Consider the following 27,933-nt stretch of genomic DNA (forward strand, 5'->3'; position numbering starts at 1 on the left):
GAACTGGTTGACAGGTTGCATTGCTTCCTGCACTAAAGGGTTTCAATATCACAGAGCAGTAATACAAGCCCACCAGCTGCTATGAAAAATAAATTCATTCTGGAAATAGGTTTTTAAGCAAGACAAAGAGCCAGTAAATCCACTTAAAATGATAATCTCGCGTCGTTTCATGTAAAGATATTAACAATTCATGGGAGGCACTTTATTTTGACAGAAGCTGATAGCAGTTTATTCTGGATCAATACATCATGCATTCCTTCAATCAATGCTCAGACACTTCTGAGTAACTTGGGATTTAGCTTCATGCTCCTCTGGCAGCTTTCTGTTTTATTTTCCGGAAAAGCAGTCATGACAGATAGAGTGCACTCACGTAACCAGTAAAATTGTGAACTGACAGTAAAACTCCAGCAGCAAAAAGCCTTAAACATCAATTTAAGATATTGCTTCTGGTAAGTTAGTTATCTGCATGCTGGAGATCATTAATTATTAAACAGATAATAAATGTTGAATTTTGAAGGTGCTGGCAAGCCGTCTTTACTTGGACTCCATCATGAAGTTGTTCACCGCGCTGAATCTGAATCAACAGCGCATGGGCGAGCATGCTGATGTCATGTGGCATTGGACAGGAGTACCGGCGGCCATATTTCAAACAAAGTTCCCTTAGGACGTTTAGCTGCAGCAAAGCAGGGCATCGAACATCCATAGCAGCAACTGCAGCACTGAAAAAAAAATGGGAGCACGCAGTGCAGGCAGATTTCTGTGGCAAGCCGAACACCTTCATCTTGGCATTTAATCACAAAACAGGAATATTGTTTTGTTTGTTTTGTTTATGCCCTTCTTTGACTTTTACCTAAACTGAAATATTTGCTAAATAATGTCCCGATCAAAAGTTTAAGACCACTTGAAAAATGGCAAAAAAAAAAACAAAACCAAAAAAAAAATCATATTTTGCATTGTTGGATTTAAACAAAGTTCCAAGTAAATGGCCTGTATTTGTATAGCGCTTTACTCAGTCCCTAAGGACCCCAAAGTGCTTTACGCTACATTCAGTCATCCACACACTGGTGATGGCAGCTACATTGTAGCCACAGCTGCCCTGGGGCGCACTGACAGAGGCGAGGCTGCCGGACACTGGCGGCACCGGGCCCTCTGACCGCCACCAGTAGGCAACGGGTGAAATGTCTTGCCCAAGGACACAACGACCGAGACTGTCCGAGCCGGGGCTCAAACCGGCAACCTTCCGATTACAAGGCAAACTGCCAACTCTTGAGCCACGATCGCCCCAGAACTTCAACATTAAGCAAGAAGAAATGGGAATGAGACAAAGCATTTGTTTGAGCATGCAGTTTATTGAAAACACCACTTAAACTGAAACAAGCTGTTTACAGCTGATCAAAAGTTTAGGACCACATGCCTTGAAAGGGAATGTGCAAAAATCTGTGCAAAAATGTGGATTTATTGTCATTTTCTATCAGGTGTTCTGACGTTCTGATGGCAAAGGCAAAAAACCTTTCCTTTTTGAACGTGGTCGGCTGCATAAGCAGAGTCTCTCGCAGCACGCCATCTTTGCTGAGGTGGGCACCATTTGGAATTTCTTAAATGATCCTGAGGGTTGTGGAACAAAAAAGTCAAGTGGAAGATCCCCAAAAATTTCACCAACACTGAGCTGGTGGATCCAATATGCTGTCCGTCAAGACACTGGACGATCCTCGACCCAAATTAACGCCGTTACTGGTGCCGGCTGCAGCCCCATAACCCTCAGACGGCGTCTGAGGCCGAAGGGCTTAAAAAACAAAAACACGTCTTCAAAGGCCTCGTCTCCTTGAACGCCACAGAAATGACCGTTTGGACTTTGAGCACCAAACATGGGACACTGGAAGGTGGAAGAAAGTTTTATTTTCTGATGAGAAAAACTGTAACCTTGATGGTCCTGATGGTTTCCAACGTTACTGGCATGACAAGCAGATCCCACCTGAGATGTTTTCTATGCTCCACAGTGGAGGGGGCGCTATAATGGTCTGGGGTGCTTTTTCCTTCAGTGGAACAACAGAGCTTCAGGAGGTGCAAGGGCATCAAACGGCTGCTGGTTATGTCCAGATGTTGCAGAGAGCATCCCTCATGACTGAGGGCCGTCGAGTATGAGGTAACCACTGTTTTTTTCAGCAGGACAACGCTACAGCACACAATGCCCACAGGACAGGAGACTTCTTCCAGGAGACTAACATCACTCTTTTGGACCATCCTGCGTGTTCTCCTGATCTAAATCCAACTGAGAACCTTTGGGAATGGAAGCATCAAATATGCCGCAACGAATTGTTGAAGTGATCAACAATAACGGTGGAGCTGCTCATTACTGAGTTCATGTTTGGAACTTTGATTTCTGTTTTGGGGAGTTTATGGGTTTTTTGGAGGTGTGGTCGTAAACTTTTGATCAGCTGTAAAACAGCCTGTCTCTGTTTAAGCGTTGTTTTTAATCATTTGCATGCTCAAAAAAATGTTTTGTCTCACTCCCATTTGTTCTTCTTGTTTAATGTTGAAGCTCTACTTGGAACCTTGTTAAGATCCAAACATGCAAAATATGATTTTTTGCAATTTTTCAAGTGGTCTTAAACTTTGGATCGAGACTGTATTTGAGGCTTGTCCACAAATTTGGTGCAAGTACCAACATTGTCCATATTCATGGAATTTGCTTCATCAGCAGGTCAGATCAGTACTATCACACAGTTGTATTGATATTTGTGATGCCCATCCTTTCACTTCGCCCAGTATTTTGCATAAGCAAGTTTAAACAGATGTCCCCATGAAACTTACCCTGCTGACGACTTAACTTAAGGAAATCCCTATTTATAGATCAACTTTACTGAAGGTGAAGAATCTCTTTTTCTTTCAGCGTTGAGCTGGTTTGTGATTGTTTTTGTTTGTTTTTGTGTGTTGAAGATGTTTTCCATTCCTGTTTTGATTTAATTGCCATTGTGGTAATATTGGGCTTTAGCTCTTGACTTATTTGAGTATCTGAGTTCTGGTTTTTATTGGGCTTCGGTTTTTGTTTTGAGCTAATTATTTGTTCTTGTGCTTTTAATTCTGTTTCCCTCCATTACTCCTGTTTTAAAGGTGGCTGTTCCTCTGTCTCTGTTATTATATCTAGTGTAATGTATTCTGTGTGAGTCTATTTTACATGGACCCGTGTCTGTCTTTAATAAAGTGAAGCTAAGCTAAACTAAACTTGTCTGTGTTTTTGTCTTTTGGTATTTTCTTGTTTTACTTTGTAGGTTATTGTTGTAAGCATTATTTTTCCAGACATCTATGTTCCAGTCCTGGTGAGCACATGTGAACTGCAGCATCAGTTTCCTGCTCTCAGTTGACAGAAGTGGCATCTGGTGTGGTCTTTTGCTGCTGCAGCTCATTTGCTACAAGGATTGACGTGTTGCGTATTAAGAAATGCTTGTCTGCATACGTTGACTGTAATGCGTGGTTATTTGAGTTATTGTTGCCTTCCTATGAGCTCAAAGCAGTCTGGCCATTCTCTTATGACCTGTTAGACCCCTACAGATGGTTGTGAGGGAAAATCCCAGTAGATCAAGAGGCCAAAATGACAATTGAAATTATTTTGTTCAATACTGAAATCACAATTATTCACTGATTTTAGTGACAAAAATTGGGCTCAGCCTTAGGAATAGTTTGAGGAGCTCAGTCATCCAGGAGGAGCTTGCAGTAGAGCTGCTACTCCTTCACATCAAAAGGACCTATTTGAACTGGTTCAGTCATCTATACAGGACGCCTCCTGGGGGCCTCCTAGGTGAGGTGTTTTGGGCATGTCCCACCGGCAGGAGCCCTCAGGGCAGACCTAGGACACACTGGCTGGCTTAGTAATGCTTAAGACAGATAGATAAGGCAGATTGATGGATTTTTCAAGATTTAAATGAGGTATCATCTGATAAAATGTGCTAAATTGCATAAATGGTGAAGTGACAAAGTTTGGTGAAATACACAACTAAATGTGACATTTTCTGCGAGTCTAAAAGAAGTTTTACTTTTGATCGCGGGTCTTATCAGCACCATCATACCTGGTAAACATCACCATGTTTAAACTGTAACTATGAGCATTTATGACATGAAAACACCAATTGTGTAAGTGTAGTTTTGCTTTTGTAGATTATTTTGAAATGTTTTATAGTGATATTAGAGACTGAAAATGGGAATGGGTGGGCGGTTGGTAAAACATTTGTCCAGGCTTATAAAAGCAAAGGAATGTTGTAAGATTGCCTTTCATTTACTGAAGAAAAGAAAATGATTACCACAGTAATCAGAGAAATAGATTTCTGTTATGTAAGGTAACAGTCTTATTGTGTATATGCAGACCATTCAGCTGTACTCGTCCCTCTGACACTCATTTTGAGCAGGGAACAGCTTTCAAGACAATGGTGCATCAAATTTAATCAGAAAAGTTCAAACCACTTTCGTACCTTTCTGTCCTTGATTCACTCACAAGGTTTCCTATCACTCTTTCCTTATTTTGCACCCCACAGCAACATTTCGTCAAACTCCTAAACCATCATCCACTGACAGGTCACACATCGCTCAAACTCAAGTCCTCTTTCCATCTCTCTGATGGTCATCATCAATGTCAGCTTTCAGTATTTTGTAAACCAAACAGAGCGAACCGAGAGAGAGAGAATTAATGAAACAGTTCATCATTTTTTCACTAAATGAGAAGCTCTCCATCCTAAACGCAGCACAGACAAATATTTCTTGTAGTAAAAGCAAACAAGCCAGCCTGAATGAAAACACTGCTGTACCGTGTGAAAGAGAAACCATTCGTATGGATTTCCCGGGAATCACGTTCTATTTTAATAACACTTCCTCCTCCATTCTGAATGTGGTTTGACAGGCGCATGGTTTTGTGGCAAAGAAAATAGCTTTTCAGCATGTCATCATTAATAATTCACTTATGACAAACAGCTCTGACATTTAAACTGCACTGGGTGTCTGCCTGACACTGACAGGGAGACAATTATGAAGGAAAAGGAGTCCAACACAGGGAGAGACAGATTCTCTCTCAGCTGTGAGCTGATGCAATTAGAAAGGTTCAGGCCTAATATAGTGTCGAACCTTTACTCGTAAAACACTGATGGAAGAAGCTGTGATGACCTTTACAGAACTCAACCGCTGACCTAAAATGGAGCCAAAGAAGAGTTTCATTCACTCTAAGGACAAAAACAGGAAGCTAAACAGAAAGTGTTCAATGTGGCGGTAAAATCACCAAAGCAAGCAGCGTTTCATGACTTTTAGATTTTGGGGATTTGTGTCCAGTTTTGAGTTGTATTCACACATCTCCTGAGCTTATGAGAGACAAATGTGGGCAAAGAATGTGTAAATGAGCTGCAGAACAACTTATTTCCTCCCAGGCTGCAAATGCACTGATGTGTGAGAGCCTCTGAGGGCCCCACAGTGCAGAGTGCTCTTCCTGTGGTATTGCTTTGTGTGCAAACATTAGGAGAAAATCTAATGATTCAACTTTGAATTCATGGATTAATTTACTGTCATGAAGAGTCTGATTACTGTCAAACCTTTTTCTGCACCTTTTTCCCTTTTCTACACTTTGCTTTGCTTTCATTTTGATCCATTAATCTCGTCTTTTTAGAGGCTACGATTCCTCCCTTGTGTGTTTCCCTCCTCTCCGATTACCTGCTGTGCCCTGATTTGTATCACCTGCGTTTTATGATCTCTCCCTCTCTTGTGTATTGGTTCTCCCTTCTGTGCCACTTTGTCACAATATAGCCTTTTCCTTGTGTCTTTTCTCTTGGTAAAATCTAAACTCTGATTGTTTTTTTAAATTCTTAAAATTAAATGACAACAATACTGACTAACTGGCCAACTAATAGGTTATTAAAAATATAAAGTTGCAGCTGATTTATGTAAAGCTTTATAAATGGTTAATAAATACCTTGCAGGGAGGACACTGGTCTGGGACTGGTTTCACTCACTGTTTACTTCTGTTATTACTTGTTTCGATTTTGCTAGCTGATTTTTTGTGTTTATTTTAAGAAACACAGCTACTTTTTGTCTTAAAAACATTATGATCCAGGTTAAAATTGAGGTATGTTAAATCACACAAAAATTGGACTGAAAATCAGTCGAATCAGGTTTTATTCAGTGAACAAAATTTGAAATTTTTGATTCATAGAGTGTCTACAACCATCTGTAAGAAGTCAGTACAGGCTCTGTCATGGTCTGGCATTTCAAATAGTGGTGTTGAGAATCTAAATTGATTGAGTTATGAATGCAGAAAAGTAGCTTTAGAATTTGATGCACCATGCAGCAACATCTGGCAAGTGTCTAAAGTGCATTGGACATCTTGATAGAACACACTATAACACACCATGGAACACTGTCTTTGACTGGCCTCCCCAGATCCCACACGTTAACATTACTAAAGCGACGTGGGATCATCTTGACAGAGAACAGAACAAAAGGCAGCCTATAGAAAGAAGAGTTTTAAAGGGCCTTCAAGAAATCTGGAGAATTATTCCTGAAGACTACTTAAAGGAATAACAAGAAAGCTTGCCTAAGAAAGTTCACGCTGTGTTGAACAATTAAGGCGGTCATATCAAATACTGACTTTCCGCAATGCAGGCATGATGAGCTCTCCTCCTTCCCCCAGATCTTTAAATTGCTTTGGGTTGGCAAGAGATCAGCCATGGTCGGTAGTCTGATCAGCTTGCCTTGGTTGATGCTCCAGAGCTCCTTCCAGGATATTGGTCAATCAAGTGATTGGGTCTATTGCATCCAAAGGCCCTGGGATCCATCGCTTTCACTCGACAGTCTTCTGCTGCTGCCTCCTGGACACTCTGCATCACACCAGCTCTCTCCTGCCTTCAGTATTGCACTTGGTCCACCTCTCTGTGCCATAGTTTTCAAGGACCAAGCAACCTTGGAAGACCTTCCAGTGTACTTCTGCCTCCAATACTGCTTCTTTTGGCCTCAGCTTCCTGCCTCATCCAATGGATTTATTGGCATGGACCTGTGTCTTGACAGGAGCAGTGTACTGACTGCTCTTGCCTTGGTAGCATTGAATTCTCTCACCGCTGATAAAACTGGTAAGCAGAGCTTTGAGTCTTGCTGTACAGGCTTACCGAGCTAAACGAAGGAAAAACATCCAACCATTTTCACAAAAACTGCTGTGCAGCCTCTCTATTATTTCATCAAATTACGACATAATTAATTATCAGTAAATATCATAAATTCAGATTTAATTGTTAAATATAATTACTCACTGAAGTATAACTTTTATCATTTATTAATAACTTTTACAGTTTCATTCTTGACTCTAACATGGCTGGTAAAAGTCATGCTATACTTGCTCTTTGCACAGTGGTGCATTAAGATTAAAAGGAAATTAAACTAGAGCTGATGTTGATTTCATTTGTTTTGTTGATCTGGGTTATAGACCAAATTATTATATTGTATTACAAATTTTTACCTGATGATGACTGGATGAAAATGAAAGACCCACCAAAGCAATTACAGTTCATCCTGAGGATCACATAAATGTCTGAGCCAAATTTCATGGCAATCCATCAAAGATTTACCGAGGCATTTAACTCCAGCCCAGAAATGTGAACCTTCTGTTAATGCAACAGGCAAACAGACTAAGGAGTCAGGCAGACTTTGCAGTGATGAATGGTAGAAAATTATATGCATATCCATGTCAACAGGCTGAGATATTTCACTTCTGACAAATCAACACTGTTACCCCAAGAGCTATTCCAAGTAGCATGGCTAAAATTGATGAAATATGGTCTTACACTCTACAATTAAAAAACTCAACCACAAGACCTAATAAGCTCTTTCTTCTTAAAGCGGCTGTATAAATAATTAAGTTGTGCCCAGTGTGTGAAGAACCAGACATTGACACTTCTGTAAACAGGCAATTTTTCACCTTCATCTGTGGGGGATGGAATTACATGCTCGCTTAATGGATGGTGTGCTCTAATCAGAGTGTAATCATAGGAAATAAATATCACACAATTTATCCAATCTTGTAAACATTTCTGCCAGGAATACTAACAACAGGTACAAGAAACACAGGCCTGTGCAGAAAACCACATGCGCTCACACACAAATGCAAAGCGCCAATGATGCACTTGTGTCCTCGTCTGCTATGACCACTGCTGGATGTGAAGTGCTGTGAAGTATTGCATGAACTCTTGACTTGACGTCCCTCGATATGTCTTCAGGGTGCTGATTTTTTAATGCGTGTGGTCAGCAGAAAAACAAGGAATCACATTACAGAGACAGTAACTTGTGTCATGAAAACATTTGTGATAAGTCTGCAAGTGTTTCCTCACTACTAAATATTCCAGTCAATGGTTAGTGGTATTATGATAATAAAGTGGAAGCGACTGGGAATGACTCAGGCACAAAGTGGTAGGCCACGTAAAATCACAGAGCAGGCTCGGTGGGGCGTATAGACATCCAAACTTCATGTGGCCTTCAGATTAGCTCAAGAACAGGGCATAGAGAGCTTAATGAAATGGGTTTCCGCAGCTGTGCAGCTACATCCAAGCCTTACATCACCAAGAGCAATGCAAAGCTTCAGTGCATTGCAGTGGTGTAAGCAACGCTGCCACTGGACTCTAGAGCCACGATGTGTTCTCTGGAGTGACGAGTCACGCTTCTCCGTCTGGAAATCTGAAGGACGAGTCTGGGTTTGACAGTTGCCAGGAGAGCGTTACTTGTCTGACTGCTTTGTGCCAAGTGTAAAGTTTGGTGGAGGGGGGGGATTATGGTGTGGGGCTGTTTCTTAAGAACTGCACTTGGCCTCTTAGGTCCAGTAAAAGGAACTCTTAATGCTTCAGCAGACCAAGATACTTTGGATGATTTCATACTCCCAAAGTCGTGGGATCAGTTTCAGGATGGCCCCTTTCTGTTCCAACATGACTGACTGGACAAGTGTGGTGTCGAAAAACTCGACTGGCCTGCACAGAGTCCTGACCTGAACCCCACAGAACACCACCGGGATGAATTCGAGTGGAGACTGCGAGCCGGGCCTTTTCATCCAACATCAGTGTCTGACCTCACAAATTCACTTGGGGAAGGACAGTGAAACATTCCCCTAAATACACTCCGATACTCAGCTACAAACGGTGGGCCGATATAAAATTAAACCTAATGTATTAAGAATGGGATGCCACTCAGGTTCATATGTGTGTGAAGGCAGATCAGTACATAGTTTGGGCGGTATAGTGTATGACTGATTCAACTCCGTAACTGTTGCAATACATTCTCTGAAAAGCAAAAGTGAAAATCTCATGTGAAACAGAGCTGATCAACCAGAGGAGTACGCTGTGCCTTCTGCTTTCTCTGGTAGGACTCAATGTTTTTTGAGTTTTATTGCTAATGATTTTTTTGGAAAGGTTCCATTTTGAAAATGTTTTAATGAATGCCCTGTGGCTTGTTCCAATTCACAACATGAACTCTGTGCCAAGTCAGTAAATAAAACAGTGCAGTTTCTCAACACGCCTCCTTCTTTAACCAGTGGTTTTTAGGAAAACATTGACACAAGAACTTGATCACTTATATTGACTCTATGTGCTCAGTTTTGCATCTGTGAAGGGGAGAAAATAAACATGCAATTAACCCATTTTTGAAATCTCCATCACCGTGATGAAGCTTCGGTATTTACTGGTGTACTGAACACTCCTCTTGTATCCTCACTGCACTCAGCCACTTAATTCTCATTAATCCTGCATCCATTTACCATAAATATGGGTTGGCAGAACTTAGGAGGGTCTAAGGACCCTTAGACAAAAGAGTTCAGAGCAGAAGAAACATATCAAACCCAGATCCAGGTGTGATACCGGAACCAGAAAACTGGAAATCAAAGCAATTTTTAAAGTCACCATTAGGGTTACACCTGGAATCCACACACAATAAACATTTCAAAGATAACTACCCAGACTTCCAAGAATATGCTAAAGGCGTAAAGCCTAATTTCAGTGTTGTCACTTGTATACTGAGTTTGTGCTTACGGTAGATCTTCATGCCATTCTTTCAGAAGCCTGTTCAGCCTCCATTTCCAAGTTCAGCTTAATGAGTCATGGATTCAACATATGCTGCCATTAGTTTAACAGCTCTAACTGACTTGAATCTGTGGCTTGCAGCATTTAAATTAACCACCATTCCCACTCAGCCAGCAGCTCTTCTTTTACTGTTTCTCTCTTCACTTCAATAAGATTGCTCTGGAAATTAGGATTTTGTCTGCAGCACCTAATGCCGCTGCTTTCTGCTAATAAGCTTTTGTCTTGATCAGTGCTGGAAAACAACAAAGAACATTTTTTCCACACTTGCTGGATTTCATGGTATAATTTTGTACTTTTATTCAAATACATTTATCTAACAGTTGTAATTCCTTAGCAAATGTGCAATTTTACATCCATGGAAATTATATATTTAAGAATAGAAGGGCTGAATACTTAAACAAGTGCTTTCCAACTTTATGCCGTAATCCTCCCAGTTTTTAGGCCTATAAACCTCTCTTCTTCTAGAAAGAATTGCCTAATTTTGAAAGGAATATAATCACAAGCCCTTTAAAAAAAGCCATGAGTATATCCTGGGACCTCGGCAGAGGGCATCTAAATGCCATCGTCAAAACATGGCCAACTTTTAAACTGTGCAATGACACTGAATACTGTAATGGTGCACTCGTGCTTTTGTAAAATGTGTGAAAAATAGACAAAAATTAAAACAACCAGTTAATGCCCTGCCACAGGAGTAAACATCATAATATCCACCTGACTTAAGCGACAATCACTGGAGGAGAAAAACAAAGCCAACATGGCAGCTCCAAAAGTGTTGCTCCTCTAATGGCCACTTGAGGACTGGAAGTCAATTCTCATGGAATAAAAATGGAGCTGTTCACAGAGCTTTTTGGTAGGCCTGTAGGAACAAAACAAAAACAAAAAACTAGTAGTCGAGCAGTAGAAAAGTTAAAAGAGTGTAACACGAACCTGAAATGTTCGCTGTGAAAGTAAAAGCTAGGACTCAGCTACAGTAGCTCCGTCCACCTTTTATACTGTTTGTGAATTGCTAATGTTACAGTGTTTATGTGGTATTATTCCACTTGCCACAAATGTCAGTGTAATGGGGAAACAGCGACACCCCCCCCCGCCTCGGTGTGGCCAGTTAGGTGAGGCTTGCTGCAGTAATCGCTGCCAGTCTGGCGTAGCCATACGACAGGTGAGTTGTATTGTTCCGTACACAATGTAGTCCAAGTAGTACAGACACATAAAACTTGTTTGATCAACTGATGGGCACCTAACTGCTTAGTGGACACATTCTCTTCATTTGTTTAATACTGTGTAAAACTGTATGCTAAAGCGGAATGCTAATGGGATGTTCTGCCGTAGTGTGCTGTGCGGAGTGGTGTGTGGTGAGCCCTTTGCACTGATACAACACCGTTGTTTCCATTCAGGAAATAAAGTGGCGACAATCAATCAGAGACTCCTTGTCTTCTTAAAAACACAACACAGAGTCGAGGAGTCTGTTTGGGCCGACCTGTTGCAGCGGGGTGAAGCAGAAACTGGTTACACTAACCTGCTACCATTAGTTGAATACTGCACCCTCATGTTCAAATATGGAAACACGTGCATATTTTGTATAGAGTCACTGATCTTACAATTTCACCCATTACTCATTTCATTCACACACACTCAGACACAAATCAACATGAAGATCAAGCAGGGCCAGAAACACATTTGGTGCTTTCCTCTGTGTGTGACCAGCCTCTGCTCCTAATGGTAGACTGATTCTGGCTGATCACTGTCATCAGCATCAAGTTAATGCCGACTCCAAACACTGCTATTTCATTAAGCGCTTCCGAACGGATGTTAATATCCTAACCGCTACGTTTGAAATGCAACACACACATGCACCTGCAAAGACACACACAAACACACAAACACAGTCCACTCCTGATTAAAAGATGTGTTACTAGTCTTGGATGCTTAATTGCTTCCTGTACAAAGCATGGTATCAAGTGTTTGTTGTTTCAACCTGTCTTTCAACTAAGCTGTGTGACAAGCTAATATTTCATAGGTTTCCCACAGGAATTACATAAAAATGCCAAAAGACAAAATCAGTAGCTCATTATTTTTCACAGAACAAAGTGTTCAGAGGAAACCGTCCAGTGACTATTTTTGTTTAGAGCCAAACAACCTGCTGGTCTACACTATAGAGTTTCTTTCCCCCTGTGGAGCATAAACATGCCCGTCAAATGAATCACAATAGAGTCAATAAAGTCTACTGTGGACTACAAACGTCCACAGTAGACTTAATGGCATTGGTTTTTCCCTTTTTGAAATGTTAGCATTAACTGAACGTATGGATTCAAGTTGACACCACAGAAATGTTTCAGCTTGTCCATCCTACACTTTATGTTTTATGGAAGCTTTTTAGGCCATTAAAAAAAATTCATCTTTGATGTCTCAGATTTTTACCTCACAAATTTAAACAACATTTCTAGATATTAAAGGTTATTAAAGCAAAAACATGTTTTTGTCAGTGGGGAAATAAGATTCCACATAAACTAATTTGAAATAAAAGTAGAAAGTACAACAAAAAATACTTGCCTCATTAACTATAACGACTTAAAGATATTTTAGAGTTTTCAAATTTGGTTAAATTCATACAGCATGGCACTAATGATGAATTTAGCTTTTTTTCATGAGATGCGGCTGCAGCTTGGTCTGAAATCAGACTAAACTGCTTTGAAAAACAAAAGCAGGTGTGCAGGTTGGCTCAGGTGCATCATCTCATTTTCCATCCTCCGTGTCAGGTTTGCTGCTAAGTGGCTCTGAGAGGTGGATGTTTATGGTTGTAATGATTCCTGACTCACTCTAGTCATTGTCCCCTCAGCAGCACAACTATAGATCTGTCATGTAGTGTTGTAATAATTATACTAGGCAGGGCAGTGAATAGTAATCTAGTCCATGGCCGAGCATCTCCACAGGCCTGGTTTGAACGGTTATCACCCACTTCCACACTACTGTCACATGGATTTACATATCAAATGCAAATTAAAGCAGGAAAAGTTCTCAATGAAAACCGCTCCTCTAACCAATTCACATTAGTCTCTTTCCCACTCACACTTTTCCTGCATTCAATGTACGTCATCTCTGTTCCATCTGTCCTCCCACTTTGTGCTGTCATTCTCCACAGTCCTTCATCTCTTTAACTATAGATATACAGTAGCTCAGGTTAAGACGTGGCATCCTGTACCCGTGGTGAAGAGGATATGAGGGGAGGCACAGAGGGTGCCTCCCCTCATAGAGGTGAAGCCTCAGCTTCAGCAGAGAAACCGAGGGGGGCATCACTGCTATAATCAGCTACAAATTCCACAGCGCTGCAGGGCAGGAAACCATTAAATATATACACACACACGCACGTGGTACGAACATGTGAATAAATACACACATATTCGCAGACATGACACAGTCAACATACAGTGGCTTGCAAAAGTATTCGGTCCCCTTGAACTTTCCCACATTTTGTCACATTACAGCCACAAACATGAATCAATGTTATTGGAATTCCAGGTGAAAGACCAATACAAAGTGGTGTACACGTGAGAAGTGGAACGAAAATCATACATGATTCCAAACATTTTTTACAAATAAATAACTGCAAAGTGGGGTGTGTGTAATTATTCAGCCCCCTGAGTCAATACTTTGTAGAACCACCTTTTGCTGCAGTTACAGCTGCCAGTCTTTTAGGGTATGTCTCTACCAGCTTTGCACATCTACAGACTGAAATCCTTGCCCATTCTTCTTTGCAAAACAGCTCCAGCTCAGTCAGATTAGATGGACAGCGTTTGTGAACAGCAGTTTTCAGATCTTGCCACAGATTCTGGATTGGATTTAGATCTGGACTTTGACTGGGCCATTCTAACACATGGATATGTTTTGTTTTAAACCATTCCATTGTTGCTCTGGCTTTATGTTTAGGGTGGTTGTCCTGCTGGAAGGTGAACCTCCGCCCCAGTCTCAAGTCTTTTGGAGACTCCAAGAGGTTTTCTTCCAAGATTGCCCTGTATTTGGCTCCATCCATCTTCCCATCAACTCTGACCAGCTTCCTGTCCCTGCTGAAGAGAAGCACCCCCCAGAGCATGATGCTGCCACCACCATATGTGACAGTGGGGATGGTGTGTTCAGAGTGATGTGCAGTGTTAGTTTTCCGCCACACATAGCGTTTTGCATTTTGGCCAAAAGTTCCATTTTGGTCTCATCTGACCAGAGCACCTTCTTCCACATGTTTGCTGTGTCCCCCACATGGCTTGTGGCAAACTGCAAACGGGACTTCTTATGGTTTTCTGTTAACAATGGCTTTCTTCTTGCCACTCTTCCATAAAGGCCAACTTTGTGCAGTGCACGACTAATAGTTGTCCTATGGACAGATTCCCCACCTGAGCTGTAGATCTCTGCAGCTCGTCCAGAGTCACCATGGGCCTCTTGGCTGCATTTCTGATCAGCGCTCTCCTTGTTCGGCCTGTGAGTTTAGGTGGACGGCCTTGTCTTGGTAGGTTTACAGTTGTGCCATACTCCTTCCATTTCTGAATGATCACTTGAACAGTGCTCCGTGGGATGTTCAAGGCTTGGGAAATCTTTTTGTAGCCTAAGCCTGCTTTAAATTTCTCAATAACTTTATCCCTGACTTGTCTGGTGTGTTCTTTGGACTTCATGGTGTTGTTGCTCCCAATATTCTCTTAGACAACCTCTGAGGCCGTCACAGAGCAGCTGTATTTGTACTGACATTAGATTACACACAGGTGCACTCTATTTAGTCATTAGCACTCATCAGGCAATGTCTATGGGCAACTGACTGCACTCAGACCAAAGGGGCTGAATAATTACGCACACCCACTTTGCAGTTATTTATTTGTAAAAATGTTTGGAATCATGTATGATTTTCGTTCCACTTCTCACGTGTACACCACTTTGTATTGGTCTTTCACCTGGAATTCCAATCAAACTGATTCATGTTTGTGGCTGTAATGTGACAAAATGTGGGAAAGTGCAAGGGGGCCGAATACTTTTGCAAGCCACTGTAGTCTATTGGATTGTTCACTGAGTAAGCATTAGATGGTGTTTTTAACACGTTTTCAGTGTTAAAAATGTGGTTTGAATGAAAAGTATTTACTAGACCTTCACATATGAAAGACTCGCTTTAACTAAAACAGGAAACAATCACAAGATGTGCAAAAGTGACATAAAATGATTTGCTAGATGAGACTGAATCTATTCTTGTGATACATTTACACACATGGGTATTTTTTTATATACAAAAATATTTCTGTCACCAACAAAATGTAAAAAAAAACAATTATGTGAAAATTATGTCAAAAACATGCCAAAGCAACCCTAAATGTGTGAAACAGTTGGTTAATCAAAAGCCAACAAAAGACCACGGAGCACAAAGAGGGTAAAAAGAAAAAAAGGCCCCGAACTCATGTAAACAAGGAAACTATTCACCCTCAAAAAGAGCATTGATGCTGGACAAAAGGCCAAAGTGTGACTTTTAACAAAATAGTCATGCATACGTGGGCAGGGCCTGGGTTGTGTATGCTCCGTACAAAGTCATTGCCATTAGCTAGTTAGCTTAGCTAGTTGCTAAGCTAGCTAGCTTAGCAAAATGTTAACTGCTGAGTGGCCCAAGTGATGTCAGTATCACCATCAGACAGTGACGATCTGTGCGGATGTTTTTCTTTAACCACAGGAGAATTTACATTACAGTGCAGCGACTATGGATCCGCCCCAGACCTCAGAGAAGTATAACAGGAACTCGACCATCAGGTCTCCAGCTGTCCATGTCTGTGACCACAATGGAGCACGATCGAGCTGTAAATGTGGCACCAATTTTGTTGCTTTATGCAGATTTAATTTAATTTAATTTAATTTAATTTAATTTATTTATTTAGGGCAGTGCATGTTAATGAACATAAATGTAAAAAAAAATTACATGAATGTAAACATACCAGATTATAGCCAAGGGCTAATTTCCATCTGTTTTCTTAAACATAAAAAAATAGACATAATAATTCATAAAAATTCATCATTCATTCATAATAAAAACTCCATCACCAAACTTACACATACACACCATTTTGTTCCCAAATAAAACATTAGAACTATACAACTTATACATGATCACACACTTGATTTGTCCATAACCAGTTTTTAACCTGTGCCTTAAACAAATTGAATGTAGAGCATTCTCTAATGGGTTGAGGAAGACTGTTCCACAGATGGCCACCCTTGACAGAAAGGACGTTCTGCCCAAATGCTGTCCGTCTGTGGGGTATAAACAAGTCTCCTCGGATTGTAGCTCGAGTGGTCCTGTCTGAGCTTCCCAGTCCTAATATTAAGCTAAGTGACTGTTGTCCGTATAAAAACATGAAACTCTCGTATAAGTGCAAGAGTATTTTTTTTCTAAAATATTTCTTGACTGATTTGCAAGTGTGTGTTTGATGTTATGAATGAAAACAAATGTTCTTCAGTGAGTCTTCCCTCACATGACAGATTCACTAGTTGTGAATATTCTTTTGCTGAGACTGATGTGAGCTTTAATCCTCAGGCTCTGTAACATGTACTGTATATTTGTTTTATACATTTAAATAGGAGACGTGGTTTCACACTCCCGACCTGTTTCTAATAACAAACAAAAATAAATAGCGGCCCCAACAAAGCTGAACACTGAATTGGTTTTACTAGTATTGCTGCAGACTTGCCCCCTCTGTCAGAATAAAATTTGGTCCCCGGAGGACTGACATTTCTGTTTACAGAATGATAAATAGACACCTGGTGTGCCACAGAGGCAAGTCTACAAAACAAAGACGAGAAACTGCAATTTACAGTACACTAAATCTGTTTCTGCTTTATAGCTTCTCTGACTTTTGAAACCTAGCCACTAATCTTCTGGGGATTGGATTTTGTCACAACAAAGGTAAGTAAACCAGCTGGAACACCACAACATAGTAATGGTACTATAAAATTTCAAAACTTGTGTGTAGCTATTTTTTAATGGTGTTTTTAAAAAAGTGTTGTGGTCTTTTTCTTTATAGGAACTGCAGGCAGATACGAGTGCTGGATTTTAGAGCATTGGATTTCTGAAGAACAGTATTGGGGGAAAAAACCCTTAAAATTTGGATTTTAAGTTCAACTTCATGGTAATTTAGCAGGTAAGATAAAGGGATCTAAGATTGTGTATTTATCATCAGCCTTATACTTACTCCCACTCCTTGCGTCGCGCCTGAGGTGTGCTCTGAATCTTATGAGCTTGGTGGGCTTTAACAATGTCTCTCTGCTCAATCAGTCCGCCCCGCCGTCTCTTGATCACATTAGGACTGACTGCCATATCTCCATCCACCCCAAGCATCCCGACTCCAACATCAAAAGTGGAAACCACATCAAGGGTGAGACCGAGACGGTTTGGGTGTAAAGGAGGAGCGTGGCCAGACACGTGTGAGAGGTAGAGGGTGTCATAGCTGGCTGAGAGGCTTTCGGGCTCCAGGAGGGAGTGGGATTCAGAATACAGCTTTGACCCTCCAGCCAGTCCTGTGCGATGCTTCTGCCAGCTCTCGCAGTCTGATGGGGATGGGCGGATGATGTGGTGCCGGGGGGTGCTGCTACCACACATTGCCCCCACAGCCAAACCACCCACTGGACAGTCAGGCCCTCCTGGGCTTCTAGCATTGTGGTTCCCTGTCAGAGACTGAGAGCTAACCGAACAGGAGCCCATTTCCAGCATGGTGGGGAAGCGCCTCTGGATCTCAGCATAGTGCTGCAACAGAGAGGAGAAGGAATGCAGTGAAAGGAGAAGTTAGAGACGTAGAAAATGAATACAGTCATCACTGATATCAAAGACACCATCAAACAGATACTTTGTCTGGATCTGATATTCAGCTGAAATAGCAGTGGAAACACTAATTACAGATGAAAGCAAATACAAACGTGATTAAAAAGTTTCATTTTTGAATATCTATCCTTATGAGGCTTCTTGGGATATATGAGGACATGACTTGAATGTAGAAAGGAAACCTGTAAGCTGAGGTTTGGGAGCTCTTTCCAGTATCAGTAGTATGGCTACTCAGTATTCTCATACTGTTAACGTCTTCTATTTCCAATATTCATTCACAGCTAGATCATAAACAGTATGTGTTCTGAATAAAACTGTATTTCTAAAGCTAACTCTATCACACAATATGAACATTTTTTGTAAAACAAAGACACAAAGGGAGGCTTTGTTTATGCTCTTGAAACAGACTTTGTGCATCTACCTTCTATCCACTGGAAACACAGACACTCGCTGTTTGGGTGGGTGGCAATACAAGTAAAAAAGCCTGAAGACATCCGGCTACTGTATAACTATGCATTTGTTAAGCTAACCTCCTGAGGCAATTTGCCAGTGTCCCAATAGCTCTCAGTGTCCTTAGCCGACTTAAAATATCAGCAATCCTCCAAGTGTCAGAACCAATTAGCTAAGCTGTAATAATACAGACTTCAAAACAAATGGTAATATAATGCTGCCAGGGCTGTGTTTAATTGTGCAATTAAGAAGAGGAAAGACTGAGAGGGAGAGAATTTTTATCAACCCATCCTCTCCTGTATCTGGTAGGATTATTGTGGTTATGATAAATATTAGGATAATTAGTCTGGTTTTTAGTACGCGCCAAGCAAGACATGCACATGCTGCACATCTCACTTGTACATCACGCAGCCTCTATGTTTCTGCATCACGCTGGAGCCCTCACCATTTCAGTTTGGCAAATGCTCGATCGCTGGTTTTACAGCCCCTCTGAGAGGAAAGCTTCTAAATAACTGTGTGTGGTGAAGCTGCTGCTCAGTAAAACGAGCATAGTTAGCTGATAAGAGGGAAGAGGAACTATACTGTGTTCAGCCTGCTTCAGTATTCTTACTCATTCATTAGTCTGAGGTCAACACCTGAACATTGCTAGGCCGGCTTGATTTGATGACGACTGGAATCTACACCTCCTTAAGAGGTCCCCACAAACGCCTCCACATATGAAAACTTGTCACAAACTGAATGAAAATATAGTTTCATGAAGTACTTTTTCACCTGTGGAGAATAAAGTCTCTGAAATAGAGGTTTGAAGCTGAGAAGGAGCACAACAAAAAGCTGATTTTATGACATGATAAATAAGATTTTGCAATCTGTTTACATATTAAATTCATGAGGCAGAAAGTCAGAGATTTTATTACAAAACAAATCAAATGTGTCAAACATACAACAATTTAAGTATTCAACTTTCATCTTTTCCTGAGGCAAGGATGACTGTCTCCACTCAGCAAGAGATAATGGAAGTGGGTCATCTGGTGTTTGTGTTTGTACAAATGCTGTTTAGCTGCACTGTTACAAAGTCTCACAATATACTCTCTCTCACCATCTTTTAGCTCATTTTATTTTATTTTACATCCCACTTTACTGCCCCCCTATTTGTGTTTTGAGCAAAGAGCTCTGAGTAAACCCAGTGTACACTTGCTGCTGAGCACCAAATAGCACACAGCCACAGCCAGAAGTTAGCAAGTATGTGATGAACATGGAGGGAAATTTTTAAAAAGTAAGAGCCAGATGTTTCCCTCCGGAGGAAATTTGTCAGATACTGTCTGCTGTAGCTTGTACGTCATTATTCCACTTTTAGCTTTAAAAGGAAATAAAGTACTGATGTTTAAAACTCTACTTGCTGTCCCAAAATTGGAAAATATTAAATTAATCAACCAAAGTGAATGAATCATTAAAAGAAAAACTTGGTTTACGTCTTTCTTTTACAAAAGAATCCAGGTGTGGAGTCTTTGGGACCAAACATTATATATTATAATGATGGAATTTTTATCTAAAATAGTTTTTTTCTTTATTTTGGGGGGAACTTTCTAACAGAGAGGCAACTTCTATATGCTAAACAATTGTTTAGTGATGTTTTTTAGAGTAAAACCATTAAATAACAGAAATTGTGTGTGTGTGTGTGTGTGTGTGTGTGTGTGTGTGTGGGGGGGGGTAGTGTGTTTCATGTGTAGTGCGAACCAAAAGTAACCAGCACTGCAAAACACCCACTAGAGAAATGAGAAACTCTGGTAAAACAATGTGGGCTTAATCTATAGTTGTGCTGTGTGCATCTAAATATAATGAGCTATGCCTGACATGAGTAATGGCAGGTGCTGCGTGTACCAAATGTAAATCAAATGGCATGACACACCTTATATTATACTGTGCAAAAGTCTTAAGTCTCCTCTCTTTTCTTTACATTTTGCTTGGAAAGTTGTGACTAGGAGCAGCGATTTATATTAATGTGCAAACATACATGGAAATACAGTAAATAAGGAAAATAAAAAACAGAGTTTAAACAATTCTAAGGAGCTTGAAAGTCAGTGTTTGGTATGACCACCTTTCTTCTTCAGCATTGCATGAACTCTATGAAAGCAGCCTTCTTGTCTTCAGGAACAGTTCCCCAGACTTCCTGAAGGACATTCAAAGCTCTTCTTTGAACATTGGCTACCTTTTAAAAATGATCCCATACTGCTTCAGTAATGTTGAGATCCATGTGCTCTAGAGAGGCCAATCCATGTCTCATAGTGTTCCATTGTGTGTTTTCCTATCCAGGTTTGCTATTACTGCATTGACAGTGTGTTTGGGATCACTGTCATGCTAAAAACAAACAAACAAACAAAAAAAACACTGCCAGCAGATACTTTCCAGGTGAGTCAAGACTTTTGCACAGCACTGTATTTTGGTGTGGCGGCAGACCACAAGCCAACACTGTCTGCCGAGGTCAAATGTGGACAAAAGGAAAAAAGCAGGTGTGACCCACATTTTGGTTAAACAGTCATTGCTCTCTGTGTGTTGTGGCTTCAGCTAGACCAGGGGTGCCCAAGTCATCTGTGGCAGGGAGTTTATTAATGTTGCCAAGCAAAGTGAAGAGGCACTTGAACTCTTCTGTGGAAAACTTGGGCTTCAACAGAGCGGTGGATCTGAACTGAGACTATTTGTTGAACAGCAGGAAATCTAGTGCAACTTATTGCAACGCAAAACACAACGAGTCCCGATGATCAAAAGTGCTTTGATCTGGCAACACAATCAAAAGAAGAGCTGATGACGTCCCGTCAAATGTCACGTTACAGTTATAACTACGTAGAATCGGTAACAATGTTCAGTTCTTACGCTAACTGTCACATGCCAGAGCATCTTTAAACCACAATGCTGCTGCTCATCCTTCTCTCTCAGTCTCTCAGTAAAAACACACACAACACAAAGGAAGTGCTGTTTTGGAATCAAATCAAATTCCTGCAGGTCTTTATTGATTGGCAAGACCTATCAATTATCAATCAATCCCTTTAGCTCACGTTAACAGCTTTTCTTTTTAAAGCACACAGTCAGGCGTTTTTTTATAGTTTCTGACTCACAGTGCTTGTAACATCTAACATCTTCAATTTTCTGCTCCTTGTGGAGTTAATGATGTATAATAACAAAGCTGGAGCTCTGAAACAGTGAAACTGATGGGAACAAAGGTAAAGTGCTTAATAAATATAAACTGAGCCTTTGACACAGAAAGAAAGAAAACAGAAAGAAAACAGCTAGTGCAAAGTCATCCCATCTTAGCAAAATTACATGATATATATACACAAATATATGAAGTTGCTTATGAATACTATTGTCCATTGTGTAGTTCCTGGTAGGCAGAGGTCTGCCTTAGATATGGCAGGAGAACTGTCATTGATCTGCGGGTTACAGAATCCATTTAGCAAATTATGTTTTCAAACTGGCTGAACAGGATTGCCCACACAGCAAGATCATTTATGCAGATGCTCACACTGAGACAATTAGAACTGAGCATGATACTCTACGAAGTTTCACAGCAATATTAATAAGAAAATGCAACAAAACAAAGACTTGCACTCAGAAAGGCACTGTTTTTGTGGTCGGTCATAATAAAATAAAACACTTAGATGACATCAAAAAAGATTTTTTTTAAAGATAAATATAGTTTATACTAGAGTGCAAAATAGCAGCTCCCAAAAGGTGAGAGCTATAATTTCACACAGAAATTGATGTTGGTAAGAAATATATGACAATAAACATTGACTTTACATTTCCAAAGCACAAAGCTACTTTAACCTCCTAAGACCCAAACTCTTCCACAGCATGCATTTTTAATTTCTCTTTGATATTTGGGCTGATTGGGACCTGATGAATGTAAAAACAAAGAATTACCAGATTTTTTTTTTTACCTATTTTTTTGTTTCTAAGAAAAATGAGAGCCACTAATGAGGATATTCGTTTAAAATTTCAATAGAACAGTAGCAGTATGATGTCCTCGTAAGTGGATATCAGGCCCTTGTAGAGCAAAATTGAGTATTTTGGTCTAAATAACCCAAAATGTGATGTCCACATATGTGGACGCCAGGTCCTAGGACAGGGGTCTGCAACCTTTTACACCCAAAGAGCCATTTGGACCCGGTTTCCACGCAAAAGAAAACACTGGGAGCCGCAAATACTTTTTGACATCTAAAATGAAGATAACACTGTATATATTGTTTTTTTATCTTTATGCTTTGTGTGAACAACTAAGGTGTGCTGCTTATGAAATCCATGAAGTGCTACAGAGAAAATTAAATTATATTTATGTAATCAACACATTTTGAACTCTTAAAGAAATATAACAAAAGCAAAGACACCCAGCTGAACTAAAATGATCCATGTAGCAAACAAAAACTGTTGTCAGCCGCCACCCTTATATCGCCTTTGGGCTTTTGGAGCCTTGACCTGACTCTTAAAAAATAATTGGAAAAAAGCACTATGCTGCTGAAAAATGAAAAATAGATATTTGCAAAATTCTGCCTAAATATGTATTTTACCTGGTTAATGCGTGCGGCGGGGCGTGGTTTGCAGCGCCGCTGCAGGGGAGGCGGACGCACCTGAGCGACACCCGCAATCACGCCTCGCTGCCTTTACGTCTGCGCTATCTGTGCTGTGTTGGTGGTGTATGTCGGGCTGTGAGCTGAAAAGCTACAGCCGGCTGTATGCGTACAGCAACCGTGTGTGAAAAGTGCTCAATAAAGAGATTCTCAAAAGCATGCTCATGGAAACATCGTCGGGTCTGCCGTGATTTGTTTACAATGGGACTTCTGCTCCTGAACCTCTGTGCACAGAGTCCGCAAATCGGGGCTATACGAAGTCAGTTTACGCAGGACTGTAAGCTGTCATCTGTCAGGCGTGAGCGGTGTTTGTCTTTAACATAGTTCACGGTGGAGAACAGCTGCTGACATAATGTGGATCCGAAGATCCATAATTGGCCTACCTGGGGTTGAAAGTCTCGATAAATGCACGGCGTTTCGGCGGGTACACCGGCTTCCGCGAGTGTGACGCTTATTTTGAGCGATGAAAAAATAATAGAATATAATTTTATTTTTATATTTCAATATCACAATAATCTTCCAATTTAGAACTACGAGTTAAAAAGAACTAACATAAATAAAATACGCTTCAGCTAAATACTTCTAATTTATTTTCCCAAACCAGGCGGAGCCGCAGTATAAGGACTAAAGAGCCGCATGCGGCTCCGGAGCCGCAGGTTGCCGACCCCTGTCCTAGGAGGTTAAGTCAATTCAGGCCTTATCAGCAAACAGTGAGTGCCTATCTACTGCTCAGTGAGGGAAAGGCCATTTTCACCATATTGGTCTATAGATCTGGTTTTGGAGCTACAGGTTATTCAGTTCTAAAGTGACTTTTTTATGGGCGCCGACCATCTGCTATTTAAGATACAATACAGATACAATAAGATTTTAAAACATGAATAAAAAAAATACAGATATGAGTAGGATACCCTAAATAATCCCCTTAGTGACATTGCACTCCTCTAAAATAGTTTGAGTTGGATTTAAATGTACAAAAACTGGAAAAATAAGTCTTATACTGTGAAGAGTTACATGAACAGGCTGATATCACGTTGTATCTATTTTAAAGGTATATTTTGATATGAGTGTATACTTTTAATCAATACCCATCAGTGCCTTATTAGGCAGTTAATGGGCATTTTTTTAAAAAAAGAAACACAAGTAAACTTCCAGGTATCTGCACAGCAGCCATTCACAAATTCAGGATTCTGAAGACTCGGAGTAGATCCCACGTAAAAAACTAAAAATCCCATGGGGCCCACACGATCTGAAATGTTTACTCTAATCAAAAAAGATGAAAAAGAGAACAAAAAAATCTAAATGTTTGTTAAAAAAAAAAACATCAACAACACAGGCTGTTGGCTGTAAATTGTTAATATACCCAGTCATATAAGGGAAGTGTGTGACCCACCTGCCACTTCAACACAAACTTCAAAACAATAGCAGTAATCACAAATTAACAACCTCCTATTACTAGTTTGAACTTATTTTTTATATGAATAAATACATAAATACATTCAATTTAAACTGAATTTATGTTATTACTGAGGTCTGTCTGCAGTACCTTCACAACCCACCAGGGGGAAATGGCTACCCTGGGCTTTCTAAGGTACACAAGTTATTCCACTTTGATTAATTAATTGATTATTAATTAATGTTTTCCCGTTGGTGCTTACAGATATTCATAGGAAGAGACTTTGTGATGTTTGGATAGTTAGCTTAGCAACTTGAATCCCGTTTTATGTTAATCTAAGCTAATGGGGTGCTCGAGGTAGAGCCAAATGGTTCCTAAAATGTCACCCCTGCCATTTAAACCCGTCATAAAAAAAAGTCAGAATGAAGATTGATGACAGGAATAAGAATAAGAGGGAGTCATTTGTTTCCATCCATCCATTTTGTCCCTGCTTTTATATCATTAGGGGGAAACAAAAAACAGGCTGGACTTCTAAGAAACATTTATGTAAGCCAGCTCTCTAATATAACCATTATCAGGACCATTATTACACAAAAATGCCACCAACCCAAAGACAGGCACTGACCACAAAGCTTTAGAAAACACCTACACTGCAATTCATGCTTAAACATCAAGGCTCCACTGCACTGTGGCTCCCCCTCACAATTATCAAAACCTTACAGCCAGGAAAGTTGACTGTGTGCTCATATAATTCTTCAAATTAGCTTTTAAAAGGTGGTCGTCGACTGGCTGTACTTTCACTCCCATAATCAGAATTTTTCAATGAACAGCTAATGTGTTGTTCACAGCCTTTGACGACTTCTCAGTCACTTAGCGTCAGATTTTTAAAAAAGAAAAGAAAAGAAAAGAAAAAAAATTGCTAGTTTTCACTAAAACGGAATGAAATTGTTACAGGGGCCAAACAGTTTTTACGGTCTTTGCTGGAAAGCCAGGTGTTTCCAGGTTCATAATGAGGAGTGAAGGAGAGGCTGAGGCAGGCGAGAAGCCTTCTCACACCTGCTGCCCCCATTAGCCGACACAACTGCCTCATTGCACCTCATATTTCACCATATCCTTCCACCCAGCCGGAGTGTCAGCCTGGTAAGCGGCCAAACCAAACATGCTTCAGGAAGCGTTATGTCATCTGAAACTAATGGGCAGTATGTTTGAGGGAAAAATCAGTGGCAACACTTCAGCCAGCTGAAAATAACCATCTTGTTGGTAGTTGAGGTTCAGGAGATTCAGCGTCAGTGTTGAGAAAGCTTAAGGGAAGCATTAAGAGTACAAGAGGGGAATGAGATTAAATAAAAGGACAACACCTGAGGAAAACTCCACAAGGAGATAAAAGCCACCAGCAGCGGCCTCAGTTGGCAATAATATTTCACGTGCATTTATCAGAAACAAGATGACAGAATAAAACAAAAAACATTTTATTCGATTTACACAAGAAGAAGAATGAAAACCAGCTGAAATTTGCCAAGACGGACAAATTCTGACACTTATAAATACTGTATGAGCTGGAGAAAAGTGTACAGTGTGAAAGTACTGCGTCAGAAGTCTAATTTCCTCAATCTCAGCTAGCCCCTGACTTTCAACAGCTGCTCTATCTGAAATACAGTAACTGCATATTATTGCACTAAATTATACTGAGTGCATTCGGCAGTGCCAACATTTACATAATAGATTTACAGCTTTCGGTAACACACTGTGGTACAGTTTAGTGAGCCCTTAGAAGCAGCAAAACATGCAAATGTTAACTGTGACAGGCAGAATATCGTCCGCCTTTTAAAACTTATGAAACTAATGCACAGTTTCCAGCTGAGGCCACAATAACAGAGGAGGCCAGATAATATGTAAACGAGATAAACTTTTTCCACTGTGCCTTGCCAACTCAACTCACACCCACAGAAATGTCCCTCTGCCTCTATTGTTGTCTCTGCATCATTAATTCAGCTCCTCTGTATTTGGGAAAAAAATGAAAGGTATGTAATGATGGGGTTTTTTCTTTTTTGTTTTTCTCACGCAGCGCCTTCTGTGGACTTATTGCAAATAAAATCCATTACCTTCTGGTCTTTTCTCATCTTTTTTGCTCTCATGTTGACTAAGTCCTATATGTATTCCCTTTTGTTTCCTCCTTCATGTGCTGTCTGCGCCGTTATGTTTGTCATTCAGCATGCAGCTTGCACACTTTCCATTCAGATGCCTCTATTTAATATTTACTACTCCGAGTCTGCACGGTGCTCTACTTGCCATTTATTTCATGCATCCATTGAGTTTAATTGTATTTTTATTCCACGTTTCTTTGCTTCATTCTACCAATGTGATGTGTTATTCTGCAATAGTAACGGCCTGGTTTTCCTGCAGGGTTCATTAAAGTTTCATGTTTTCATTCTGTAAGTATTGGGCCATAAACACTGAATGACCTCGGTTAGAATAGATCAAATTGTGGGAAACCAGAGTCAGGGACATTTGACAGCACCCAGGGTAACTCTATTTGTGGATCAGTTTCAGTATTGTTCTTTAGATTAGACTTTTGATATGCACACAGACTCTAAAAGTAAATAATATTCTTTTAGATCATTTTTTATGTCTTTTACTGAAGCCACATATTCCACAGCACAGAGCCATTAGAAGATGAAAAGATGCTTCTCAGAGGGATCCTATTGCTATCATGACCTTCTAGCAAAGCCCATTATGCAATAGTGACCCTTTAGATCAGTAATGATCACTAATAGGAACACTTCACACTTATGCTCTAATCACCTGAAGGTGAAGAGGCTTCAGGGGACCAGAGCAAAGGCTGGAATATTAGAATCTAAAAAACCTGCAAACTTTATTTAATAATGTATTTATGAATTAATGAAGCAACAAACAATCACAAGAGGAAATATCCATCTTTCATGATGTTTCGATGCTGGGTGAACAGAGAGGTCAAGAAAGATTACACTCTTCTTTGTCATCTATGTCTGTGCGGGACCACCGTGAGAAAACCCAGAGCCCCAGGCCTTATAAAATCACTGAAAGCTATAAACATAGCGGCTCACCATTACAGGTAAATCATATTTTACAGCTTGCAGCAGGCAGCGTAAGGAGCGAAAGAAGCCGCTGCTTTTGGTATAAACAAATGAATCTGCAGTGTCACTGGTTTACAGTTGCACACTAGATAAAAAGCTTTGATGGAATTTACTCCGAAATGTTTTGCAAATCATTTTAAAGGTTTGCATCCCATAATCCGCCCTTTTATTAGGAACAGTCTGCTGCACAATATCGCTGTGCGCACAATTGTCCACAAAGAGCATATGGCACTAACATTTAGCCTCTGCAAATTGTATCCACAAGAAGAAGACATGCAGCCATTCTAAACAAAAATATAAACTAAACGTGGAAAAATGTGCTCGATTCACTTGGATTCATAGTCAAGCTGCAACACTCTGTACATTGGGATGAAATTAAATCAATAGCAGTTTATGGATTTATTGCCAGACACACTCATTTCTCTCTGCTGGACATAATGGGACT

At 40.3% G+C, this 27,933-nt stretch overlaps 1 protein-coding gene and 1 long non-coding RNA gene across 7 annotated transcripts in view; one reads left to right on the forward strand and one right to left on the reverse strand.

Annotated features, from left to right (window-relative positions):
- Window positions 1–27,933, reverse strand: part of LOC116323155 (voltage-dependent R-type calcium channel subunit alpha-1E) — a 118,829-nt gene that overhangs the window by 88,223 nt on the left and 2,673 nt on the right. For all 6 annotated transcript variants that reach the window (XM_039607299.1, XM_039607298.1, XM_039607297.1 and 3 more), the window contains exon 3: window positions 17,285–17,835. In XM_039607299.1, the coding sequence (XP_039463233.1) occupies window positions 17,285–17,802 (518 nt within the window). In that variant the 5' untranslated portion in view covers window positions 17,803–17,835. The remainder of the gene's footprint in view (window positions 1–17,284; window positions 17,836–27,933) is intronic.
- On the forward strand, window positions 15,617–17,262 carry LOC120436370. Its single transcript, XR_005610360.1, has 3 exons — window positions 15,617–15,895; window positions 16,937–16,998; window positions 17,117–17,262. It is a non-coding gene; the product is annotated as an uncharacterized LOC120436370 (long non-coding RNA).

The sequence above is a fragment of the Oreochromis aureus genome, linkage group 23 (assembly GCF_013358895.1).
Source record: "Oreochromis aureus strain Israel breed Guangdong linkage group 23, ZZ_aureus, whole genome shotgun sequence".
In the NCBI taxonomy this organism is placed as follows: domain Eukaryota; kingdom Metazoa; phylum Chordata; class Actinopteri; order Cichliformes; family Cichlidae; genus Oreochromis; species Oreochromis aureus.